This window comes from Glandiceps talaboti, chromosome 1, assembly GCF_964340395.1.
Source record: "Glandiceps talaboti chromosome 1, keGlaTala1.1, whole genome shotgun sequence".
NCBI classification, from domain to species: domain Eukaryota; kingdom Metazoa; phylum Hemichordata; class Enteropneusta; family Spengelidae; genus Glandiceps; species Glandiceps talaboti.
Window position 1 is genome coordinate 33,858,193 of NC_135549.1, and position 12,881 is coordinate 33,871,073.

Consider the following 12,881-nt stretch of genomic DNA (forward strand, 5'->3'; position numbering starts at 1 on the left):
CCCCCCTCCTTTACAACGGGTCCGTCCGTACATACCATATATGTATGTATATACCTGCTTGTGTGTGTGGGTGCATCTGTCTGTCTGACTGTAATCTGTCATTTCTATGACCTGCAATATCCCACTTTCTTTCAAACTGGACACACACACACACATATATATATATATATCATGTGGGACATAGGCATGTCAACTTGTTTTTTGATCCATACAAATTTGACAAAATGGTGGCAAAATTTGTAAAAATCAATATTTATGGTATAACTCAAAACTGTAATACGAGTGTCTGCCCCATATTATCAGATGCAAGCTATCTTTGGAGACATTGACCTTTGACCTTGATCTTATTTCATAATATTATTTGTAAACATGATTTAAAAGAAATTTGCAATATTTAACACTACAATGTGTCTGTTAAAGGTAGGAATTGGCTTCATTTTGATAATTGACAAGGTCAAGGTCAAAGGTCAATGTCTCCAAAGATAGCTTCCATCTGATAATATGGGGTAGACACTCGTATTACAGTTTTTAGCACAACTGAACTGAGGTTCAGCAGTGCTATAGGGATCGCCCGGCCTCTGTGTGTCTGTGTGTGTGTGTGTCTATAAACAACTTAAAGTTAAAAACAATAAACCGATTGCCATGATATTTGATGGGTCCATTACCTTGGGTGTCTAGGAGGGAAATTGTTCAAATCAAAATGATCGCATCAGAAATGTGCATTTTACGTTTGGAAATGTGATTTGTTGTATTACAAAATGCTTTGACTTCAGCCTGGAAATGAAAGATTCTAGTTTTATTGATGCAATGAAATCATTAAATCTTTTATGGGCTACTTCAAATATCAATGTCAATGGTGTAAAGATTAATATCTGTTTAAGGTTGCTTGGCAACCTAGGCCTGTTTTTAGCACAGCTGAATTAAATCTTAGACACTATGATTAAAACAGGTTCATATAAATGCACAATCCTTAGGCATTCCAAAAAAACCAGTTTGTACAAAGAATAAGAAGTCACACATTTTATGAGGAAAGAAAAATAGTAATATCAAGACCTCCATGATCATACTGTGTTTGTCAGGTTAAATTTCCTGCATGTACCGATTGCCATGATATTTGATGGGTGTATTACCTTGGGTGTCTAGTTGGGATATTATTCAAATCAAAATGATCTTATTACCGGTGTGTGATTTGGGTTGAAAAATGTAATTTTTGGTCAAAAATCTGTCTGAAATTTGGTGGGAACATTCTTAGGGGTGTCTAAGCATTCAAAATATGTTTGCAAATTTGCCTAGCACAAGACCATGCCCATAGCAACAGCCAAGTCATCACATATATTACAAAGATAACAGGAATTGATAGACAAATGAATAAGCATTCAAAAAATGTATGCAAATATGCTTAGCAACAAGACCACACCCATGGCAACAGCCAAATGATCAGATATGTTGCAAAGATAAGAGATTAATAGATAATTGAATGACCATTCCAAAAATGTATGTAAATTTGCCTAGCAACAAGACCACGCCCATAGCAACAGCCAAATAATCACGTATATTGCAAAGATAACAATAGGAATTGATAGACAAATGAATAACTATGCAAAAAAAATTATGCAAATATGCCTAGCAACAAGACCATGCCCATAGCAACAGTCAAGTGATCACATATATTGCAAAGATAACAGGGATAAATAGACAAATGAATGTATGGATAATTATTCAGCAAATGAACACCTACATGTATACCTAGTATGGATCAGCATATGGGAAAACATTTTTAAAAACTATTTTAGTTTTTATGTTTGTATGGTTTTTAGATGTTTTGGTGTTTACCAGTATTTTTGACAAATATTAGTCTAGCCACAACAGTTGGTTTTGTTCCAGAAGAGTTGTTGTTGTTTTCAGTTGTTAAATTGGTAATAAAAGTTAAAATTTCCCGAAGTGAAGGTATACTTGCCAACCAATGTTACTTCTGAACTATTGGTCCTTTCCTTCACAAGTTTCAGAAGTATCTTGTTGGAAAAATATTATTGAGAGGTACTGATGCAGTTTAAGATAACACACTTTCTGTTATAATATAGTTGTTATTATGTGATTGAAATTGTATAACATCTGTTTAACATAAACCATTTTATTTAGTTGGTATATTTTGGCATCATCCTGAGTTCCTCCGTTCATAAACATTCAGGACAGCTTGGAATAAAATATTTGTTGATATTCTCCATTCTACTTCACACTGCACATGTGTGTAAAACAAGTTATGATGCCTGTGTTTGTTTCTGATGTCACATATTTTCATATTTTTATGTACAGATACAGAAGTACATGTACACATGTACAATAAATTCTAAGTTTTTGTTTGAAACTGTGTTAGGCTGTTTTTCACACTAGAGCTACTGCCAGAATATTTTTGGATGTTGCGCATCATATCCCTGCCAAGAATTTTCTTTTCCATGCAGCAATGGTCCATCACCCACTTATATCTGGATTTTTATTTCAAGCAAATCCATTTAACATGTTTTTTCCCCCACCAAATCTTCCAAGCCCCCCCCCCCACCCGAATATCAAATAGTCCACCCCCAAGGTGACCAACATCATATGTCTTGCAATCCAACTAGCAGAATTGCAAATTAATTAGAAGTAATTCAACCACAAACAAATTGTAATTATCAAAATGCAAATATGCCGAGCTACAAGACCATGCCCATAGCAATAGCCACATGATGGTAAGGTAACAACAGGGCTGGATAGGCAAACATATAAAAAACTGTATATATACTATGTACATAATTATACAACTGATAGAGTAGACTGTCGACAGTCGCTCCCGCCTTTTGATCCCTACGTTTTATCTAAACGTAAGTCGTCAAGAAATCTTGGGCTCGGGCCTTCGGCCCTCGATATCAGTATGTGATTATAGTAGTATTGTGCCGGATTGGAGCCCCGCAACGACTTAAGTTTAGATAAAACGTAAGAATAAAAGACGCGAGTGACTGTCGACAGTCTACTAATAGAGCACTAACATACATGTACATGTATGGTACAATGGATTGTATACTCTGAAGTTTGAAGGGCAAGGCCCATTTGTGAGGCTACATGTAGATCTGTGCCAGGAATTTTGAACAGCAAATGGGAAAGTGGTATATAAAAGGAACATTATTATTATTACACATTGATATTACTTAGTAATCTTTCTCTTCACTTTGCAGACCCAATGCTTCAAGGATATTTGTAGCTATTGGATTTGGTTTCTTTGTGGAATTCACATTACCAGAAGCTCTCAAGTTCATAGAAAAAAAAGTTGGTCAACTTACAGAGTGAGTTTCAAATAAATATTATTAGACCCCAAACGGCAAAGCCTGATGGGGCCACTATGTTGGGCCCTGTACGTCCATCCGTCTGTGTCCACCTATCTATAAATGTGCATACGCCAATTTCAACCAAACCTGGTACAAATGTCAGATGTTATGGAGGGCATATGCATGCCACTTGGTTTTACAACCCTCATGACAACAGCGAAATGGCAGCCATATTTGTCATAAATAATCACACTTTGCCCAATAACTCTTCAAGTTAGAGATAGAGACCTCATTCAAGTGTCTTCACCCATGTTATTAATCATGACCTTTTTAATGGCACATTGACTTTTGACCTTGACCTTCATCTTCAAGGTCAAATAGCCATATTGTTTTCAAAATGTGTATCTTCATGTATATCTCTGATATGCATGGACTGATTTCAACCAAACCTTGTACAAATATCAGATGCTATAGTCTGCATATACACATTACTTTGTTTCACAACCCCATGATAACAGCAAAATGGCAGCCATATTTGTCATAAAATATTCACATTTTGGCCGATTACTCTTGATGCTTAAAAGATAGAGACCCTATTCAAGTGCTTTCATCGTGGTTATCAATGATGAGCTTTCTAATGACACACTGACTTTTGACCTTGACCTTCATCTTCAGGGTCAAATAGCTATGTCTGTCTATTTTGAAATCATTAAGATAATATAAATATTAATGCTAATGTGCCTGAAATTGTCAACTCAAGGATGTACACATAATAGATAAGAAATGAACAACCCTTTCAGGTGTTATCAGTTATCTTTTTGATTGCTTTAAAGGCCATGCCATAGTTGTTGCCCATTTCACTATTTGAAAAGTCAAATTTACCCACCTTTACCCAACCTGTGACCCACCTAACCACCATCTCTGTCCAGGGGTAGTATGAGACAGAGTACCACTATTGACTGTCTACAACCCCAAGGTGAGAAATCACCGGGGATAAATTAAGTCAAAGATGGAACTTCGTCTCCTACTCACCACATTTACACATCCTCTGCCCAAGATTTACCCTGATGGAAAGACATGGTCAAACATGACTTTTCGTGTAGTGTTTTGAACTGAAAGCCTACAATATAATGTACAAACTAAAGAACTTATTGTCGTCACTACAAGAAATACTATTTTTGGGCTATGTCTTCCATGAAGACTTGCTATATTTCACATAGCTCCATGGATTATTCAAAAAAAAAAAAATTAACATTAAAATTAATTTAAAAATTAAAATGATAATTTAGCAATTTATTGCAAGAAAAAGTTTACTTCATGTTCACCAAGTACTTTCAATGGTTTCACCATTAACCATCCATTAGTATGGTTGAATAACACATGATCATCAACCCATTTACTAAGTCCCCATGAAGTGCTTCCTTATGAGACCTTGAACTTTGACTTCGAAAATTCTGAATTCAGATACATATAGTCTGCATATGACTATCACTTTGATTCTCAATCACTGCAATAATGGCTGAATGTTGGCCCCCCAATTATTTAAAAAATGTATGTCATGTTTTGCTCAGCAACTCTGGAACGGCAATAGATAGAGACCTGAGTGTCTACATATCCATGATGAGCTATATAATAACATGTACCTTGTTCAAGTTCAAATGACTCAGAATGTTCCTGTGTTCATGTACCGGTACAATGTATACAATGTATACCACTGACATACATTGACTGGTTTCATACAAACCTGGCAGAACTGTTGTCCAATTACATATGCAAATGCCTGAAGTATACATCACTTATTTCATGACCTTCACAACAATGACAGCCATATTTATCATAAAATTCCGAATATGAATGAGTAAATTGAAATGTTTGGGGCTATGCCATTGATGAAGAATTGTTTGATTTAGAAAAAAATTGTTATAGTTATTTCACCTTTTATTACAGGAAAAGTGAAAAGCTGACAAAACATTCTGCCAAAATTAAAGTTCACATCAAACTAGTGTTGGAGGTAAGGTCAAAGCAGGATAATGAATGATAATAAATGTTCTCTTGTGGCTTATTAGCATAACTGAATTAATGAAGTTCAGTAGTGTTATAGGCATGGTGGGGTGTCAGTCTGTCTGTCTGTCTGTCTGTCTGTCCATCTGCTTCCGTGTGTGTGGATGACTTCAACTCAAAGACCACCAGATCAATTGTGTTGGTATTTGTTGGGGACATTACATCTAGTTGCTAAAGTGTTCAAGGCAAAGTAATCGCATCACAGGTGTGTGATTGGTCACAAATAATCTCATATTTGGTCAAAAGAATTAAGCTCTAAAACTACTGGGCAGATCAGTCTGAAAACTGATGGGGCATTCTTAGTGGTGTGTACATAAACTATTGTTTATGACATGTTGATCCCAAAAGTGATATACAAATTAGGGCTAAAAATGTGTGTTTTGGTCAAAAATTTATAAATCCAAAATTATTGAGCAGACTGGGCTGAAATTTGGTGGGAACGGTTTAGGGATGCTCAGATTTAAATGACATGATAATCCCATCAGTGTATAAAAAAATGCAAATGTGTCAAAAATCTATAATTCCAAAATTACTGAACTGATTGGGCTAAAATGTAGTGGGAGTATTCTTATGGGTGTTTAGATGAAGAATTGTTCATGACATAATGAGCCCATCAGTGTAATGGAAATTATGTCTACAAATGTGTCTTCTTTGTCAAAAAATCTTTAATTCCAAAACTACCAAGCAGATTGGGCTGAAAATTATGGGGATGCATCTGGGAATGTATAGATGCAGGACGGTGTATACACAACATAACGATCCCATCTGTGATATGCAAATTAGGTCTAAACATCTCAATTTTAGTTTTAAAAAATGTATATCTTCAAAACAGCATGGTGAATGGGGCTGAAACTTGGTGGAGATGTTTTGGAGGTATTATTCTGAAGTTATTATCCATAACATTTTAGACAACTGGCCCTAGCAACCATGACCACACCCTTACCAACAGTAAAGTCATGATGCATATTATAAAGATAACAACAGGGGTGGGTGGGAAAGCAAATAAAGATTAAAAAATGTATGTAAATATGCCCAGCAACAAAACTACACACATAACAACAGCCAAATGGTGGTGTATATTACCCATTCAGGGTTTCAGTAAAATTCACCATGCTGTAAGTAAGAAGAGTGTCATTCAGTTTGACTCTACTGAACAACCCAGGTTTTCCCTGAGTACTCTTATCTCCTGCATTAACACTGAACCCATGAGGGATGGTCCTCACTGGACTTCTTGGAAGACAAGTGTTTATATGCTTAAAGAGGTAACCCTGTATAAATAAAGATTTGTTTATTTGATAACAACAGGAATGGGTAGTCACGTGACTAGAGATTTAAAAAATGTGTGCAAATATGCCTAGCAACAAGACCATGCCCTTAGCAACAGCCAAATGATGATGAGTATTGCAAAGATGAAACCTGGAATGGGTAGGCAAGTGAATAAAGATTCCAAAAATGTAAACAAATATGCCAAGCAACAAGACCATGCCCATAGCAACAGCCAAATACAGTTGTGCTGCAATGTCATTAGCGCTTTTTTATTTTCATTTGGCTTGTGTCTCTTTTCTATCCAATTTACAAGTGCAAGTACTGTTTTCTGGGAGTTCTAGTATGTTTTTTCTTCTAAAATCAACAAAGCCTGGTGAACATTATATAGTAGATAAGAATATATTGGCATGAGAAATTAATCCCATAAGATAAACTTTTCCACTGCATCAGGTAATTTTCCGTTGAAATTTCATTTAAATTGTTTTTTTTTAAGTACAACTGAATGAATGAAGTTCAGTAGTGCTATAATGTCTGTCCATCTGTGTCTCTGTCCATCTGTCTGTCTGTCTGTCTGTTGTGTGTGTGATTGACTTAACTCAAAAACCACCACACCGATTGACTTCGTATTGGGTAGGAAAATTAACTATTATGCCTAGTTGGCAGATGTGTGATTTGGGTGAAGAAATTTCATTTTTTGGTCAAACTAATTAAACTTGAAAACTACTTGGCATATCAGTCTGAAATTTGGTGAAAATGTTCTCAGGGTTGTTAAGATGAAGAATTGTTCATGACATAATGATGTTGTCAGTAATATGCAAATTAGGGATAAAAATGTGTCGCTTTGGTCGAAAATCTAATTCCAAAAGTACTTGGATGATTTGACTGAATTTTCACAGGGATGTTTCTAGGGATGTATATACCGGTAGACCAAGCGATATTAATCATATGATATCCCATGAGCGATATGCAAATTAGGGCTAAAAAAACCCATGATTTTTTGGGGTGAAATGTCTGTCAGGAATATTTAGGCAGATAGGAGTATACAGAAATTATTGTTTTATTCATCTCATTAAACCATTTAAAATTTTATGGGGTACTTAACATAATGTAACAAGTGGTATGTGAATGGCACTAGAATTAACCTTTCCATGAGGTTGCTTGGAAACATTCCCTACCTATGTTTAACACAAACGGAACCAGAGGTTGGTTCAAGGTAAAATGCCTGTCTGTCTGTCTGTCTTGTAGATGATGTAAGTGATTTTGGTACTGAACTTTACCTCTCAAACTACTGGGGATGAAATTTGGTAATGATGCTTAAAGTGTTAGTGTGCAAATTTTGAGTGTGTCATACTTAATATGTAATTGGGGTTGGCATCAATGCAATTGCTGAACTTCACTTTCACACTTCTAACCAAATTTAGAAAACTTTCAAGTCTTCAATGATAAAATCTTCAGTATTTACTACTGAGATGTCTCAGTAAACAGGTTCATAAGGTTGGAACGTCATGTTTACCGTTTTTTTTTTACATAGATCGAATGTAGAGGTGTGACCGCATCATGTTTTACATCATATGTAAATGTGTGATGTTGCACTTGTGAACATTCGTTTAGGGGGAGGGGGTTTTGTCCTAAACAGACGATGTTTGTTTATTGAACTGGTGCGATATTGTAATGTCATCCCTAAAGTGGTTCAGATACTTATAAAAGGATATTGCAACTGCGATTTTAGTAGCACAACTAAACTTCTTACGTTCAGTGTAAGTGCTGTAGGAATGGCAAAGTGTCTGTCTGTCTGTGTGGATGTGTGTGTGTGTAAACAGCTTAAAGAGGCTGTTGAACTGATTGCCATGATATTTGGTGGATATACATGTATTACCTTGGATGTCTAGTTGGGAAATTGGTCAAATCAAAATGATCTTACAATCAGTGTGTGATTTGGGTAAAAAAATTGATTTTTGGTCAAAGAACTTAACACTTTCACTACCAGTACCATGTATACCGATACAATGAAGTTCATTCACCTACCTTGCTGTTGTACTATTTAACAACAGCTATTGCTGCCATAACTAGTTCCAAGAATGCATATTAGCTTTGTTTATATAGACTGCAATTTTGATTGAGTGACAGTGAATGATATCAGGAGTAGGATCCAAACACATGGCACTCAGGATTAGTTAGTTATGTTTACAAAAATAAACAAACAAAATAAATAAACAAACAAACAAACAATCAATCAATCAATCAATAAAAAAATAAATAGAAAAATAAATACTGACAAGCATCAACAAGAGAGACTACTACAAATCATTAACAACAAGTATTACCTGGGGTGAACAAATCACTTTGTAAACTAGTGGTCCCCGGACCAGTGCCTTAAAAAATCAGTGGTCCTGCTGAAAGAATTTGTGGTCCAAGGTCCCACTAAAGTGAAACATTAAATCTTACCAATGAATCTGTATATTCAGACAACTTTTTAACATAGTTATTAACAGTAAGGTACTGGTCCGACGGACTAGACAAGGTAAAATTTCTGTGGTCCAAAATAATTGCTACCTACTTGCCACCTACTATCGTGTCAATGTATATCACTCGAAAGGTAAGAATTTTCCTCACTTTCTATGTTTCAGACCAATTTTACATTCGCATATAGTTTGCATTCTGGGAGGAATGAGATTAAGAACTTGTACAGAAAGCAATTTTAAATAGTTTAGATGTTGTTCGGAGAACTCAGTAAATAACTTCAGCCACTCCGATAGGCATAACACTATAGGAATGCATAGTATAGAATATGGCCGAGTTTCAACAAATACAAAGCTTTGTTTTTAGTGATATATGGAGATTGTTAGTATTGTTGTAGTTTTATCAATGCATCCTTGTAGTGACATGTATGATCTATGAAAATTTATATTTAGGGAAACAACTACAGATATTTTTAGAGTATTATTATAACCCTTACCAATAATAAGTATAAAAATAGAATTCCATTATTTTTGTGTCTGGATCTATGATATGCTCCCAATTTTAGCATTGATATTTTCATATTCTAGGTACACACAACACATTGCCTCGTCATATTAGATCCAAAACTTTGAAAATGTTGATTTTAGGGCCATTTGATAAATTGTGCATTTTAAATGAGTAAATCGTTGTTATTTTCAGATTATGTTTTCCCTTTGCATTCGACAAGCGCCTTCACTTGATGCACATCCAATCTCTTTTTTTTTATCAATGACATATAAAATTTATAACATCAAATTTGTTATATACAGAAAATTAAAAAATTGTTCCATACAAGGTAAACAGATATATATATATATATATATATATATATATATATATATATATATAACAGCTTCCGGAAAACTTTCGGAAATTCTATTCCACTTTGGAAAGGTCTCTTTTTTGATTGATAAAGGGTTAATAGATATGCTGCTCACTGTAGACATATCAAATCATGACATAAACTTGCATTTGACACTTTCATTTTCAAAATTAACCCATGTAAAAAGTTGCCATTTGGCCAAAAAATTGCCCAATTTCTTGGTATTTGCCAAAATATTGGCCAATATTTTGAGACTTCCCAAAATATTGGCCAATATTTTGAGACTTCCCAAAATATTGGCCAATATTTTGTGAGTTTACCAATATATTGGCCAATATTTTTGGAGCCTGCCAATATATTGTCCAATATATTTTCAGCTCTCAATATATTTTTCCCCTATAAATGTATCATTGGCCAATATATTGGTTCCTTTTTAGCACAACTGAACTGATAAAGTTCAATAGTGCTATAAGCATGGCAAACTGTCTGTCAGTCTGTGTGTGTGTGTGTGTGTGTGTGTGTGTGTGTGTGTGTGTGTGTGTGTGTGTGTGTGTGTGTGTGTGTGTAAACAACTTAAAGTCAAAAACCGCTGGGACCGATTGCTTTGATATTTGGTGGTCATGTTACTTCTGGTGTCTAGTTGGGAAACTGTTCAAATGGAAATGATTGCATCAGAAATGTGATTTTGGGTCACAAAAATTGGATTTTTGGTTAAAATATTTAAACTCCAAAAAAGACTGGGTAGATTGGCCTGAAATTTGGTGGGAACAGTTTTGAAGGCTAGTAAATTCAGATTTGTTCATGACATGATGATTCAAAAGACATGATGATGCAAATTATATTGTCAGTTATATGCAAAGTAGTTGTAAATGTGAATTTTGGTCAAAAATTTATATCTCAAAAAGTACATGGTCAGTGAGACTGAAACTTGGTGAGATGTTTCTAAAAGTGTTATTCTGCAGATTTTCTTAAAATATTTTGACACAATTGGCCCTAGCAACCATTACCACGTCCTTAACAACAACCAGATGGCAGTATATTTTGGTCAAATAACATCTTCAGGTAGGCAAGTGAGTAAACATTCAGCAACAAGACCATGCCCATAGTAACAGCCAAATGATTGCGTACATTGCAAAGATAATATCGAGAATTCATAGAAAAGTGAAGAAAAACATTTTATAATGTATGCAAGTATGTCTAGCAACATGACCACGCCCATAGCAACAGCCAAATGATTGCTTACATTGCAAAGATAGCAACATGGTTGGATAGGCAACTGGATAGTCATCCAGCAAATGAACACCTATTGTTAACATGGACCTGGGCATGTGGATAAACATTTATAAAAACTGTACAGTTGTGCTACAGTGCCATTTGCAGTATTTTTAGGAATTATTCCCTTATTTTTTTAAATCAAATCTTCCATCCCATAATGTTTAATACCAAATGTTGCATCAAATGTAAACATTGTGAAATATTTTACTTGTATACACTATCCATCATTTCCCCTATCTACACCTTGTTATTGCCAATTTACTTTAAAATATTTGAACATTAATTTTCACCCTCCATAAGGCAGTCATTACAGCTTTAACCTGAAAAACAAAGAAAAGAGCTTGCATTAAAACTTGCATTATGTAACTGAATATAGACACAACTGCCCTATATAAAGAGGATTATGGCTAATCTATGCAAATGCGGGAAATTCAAACTGCTGTACAGAGCACTAGCTTCTGGGTCTTGTTTTCAGCATTTTTTCTGTGCTTCGAGAAACACACAGGTCATGTATCATGTACAAATTGTTTGTGCATGTCAATGAAAAGTTTATAGATTTCATCACAAAATAACACAGATGTTATTACTGATTACTGGGGCAAAGAATACATTTTCATTCAACCCTGTGAGATGCTTTGGATTGGTACAAACATACAATTTATAAATGGCTCCAATTATATCCATATGATGATTGAAGGCTTTTTGGAAAAAAATCATCATTCTCATTATGTTAATTGAAAATTTTTTGCAGTAAGGTTTTCTTCTCAACACTGTGTTTCTGATAGGTGGGACACAATCAAGGGCGAAAGCCTGAGGTCTAGCTAAAGTCATCTCCACTCTTTGATGATATAAATAACAGCTGATCAGAGAAGGTAGTTGACAGCTAGTAATACAGAGAACATGTCAGTGGCTTTAGTGGTCTGAGGTAAAAATAACCACAATGGATCAACCAAAATGTGTGAATGACAATGTCTACACACTCATCAAACTCACAATTACCATACATGTATATACAGTAGTGAGATTATATACCATCATGACTGAGCATAGAACCTAGATAGACATCCCATCGTAGAGACTGAATAACTGAAAAAGGCATTCAGATACAAGAACCTTTCTCTTGACATGCTTCAAGGGAAATGTTCCAAGCTTTAGTTGCCTTTTTGTGAGAAATCAATTTGAAACTATAAGTATAAGAGGTATCACCAGTTTGAACTTGGAATACACTATGTGGGCTAAAATGCAACCACAGACGGTACAGCTAGGGGTCACATCACATCACTAGTAGTGATATGAATCATACTTCACAAAGCACAGACAAAAGAAACAGTTCACACCATATACACAGAATAAGAAAAGATATGCATAGAATTGCAAAACGGTTGCTACACAAACACTAAGATGTAATCCTCAGTAAGAACACAAACATTATAATCATGTATGTTAATGTACATATCCTAGAGGTCATGGGTTATTGAATAGATTACCATACATTACTCAACCCACAAAATAGAAATTAGCTCTAAGGAAAATTTCAACTTTTTTTGGGCTAGCCCTTACTGGCAACCTTTGGTAGCCATCATAGTGAGAAAAATAGCCTGAGGGGTCTAGCATATATTTTATGGACAAAGGTGATCCACTGCCTATGCTAGAAGTTT

The 12,881-nt window shown here is 35.1% G+C and overlaps 1 protein-coding gene across 2 annotated transcripts in view; it reads left to right on the top strand.

Annotated features, from left to right (window-relative positions):
- LOC144453665 (protein UXT-like) overlaps positions 1 to 12,881 on the top strand; it is a 46,362-nt gene that overhangs the window by 18,008 nt on the left and 15,473 nt on the right. For both annotated transcript variants that reach the window (XM_078144997.1, XM_078145005.1), the window contains exons 4-5: positions 3,210 to 3,317; positions 5,247 to 5,310. In XM_078144997.1, coding sequence (XP_078001123.1) covers positions 3,210 to 3,317; positions 5,247 to 5,310 — 172 coding nt within the window. The remainder of the gene's footprint in view (positions 1 to 3,209; positions 3,318 to 5,246; positions 5,311 to 12,881) is intronic.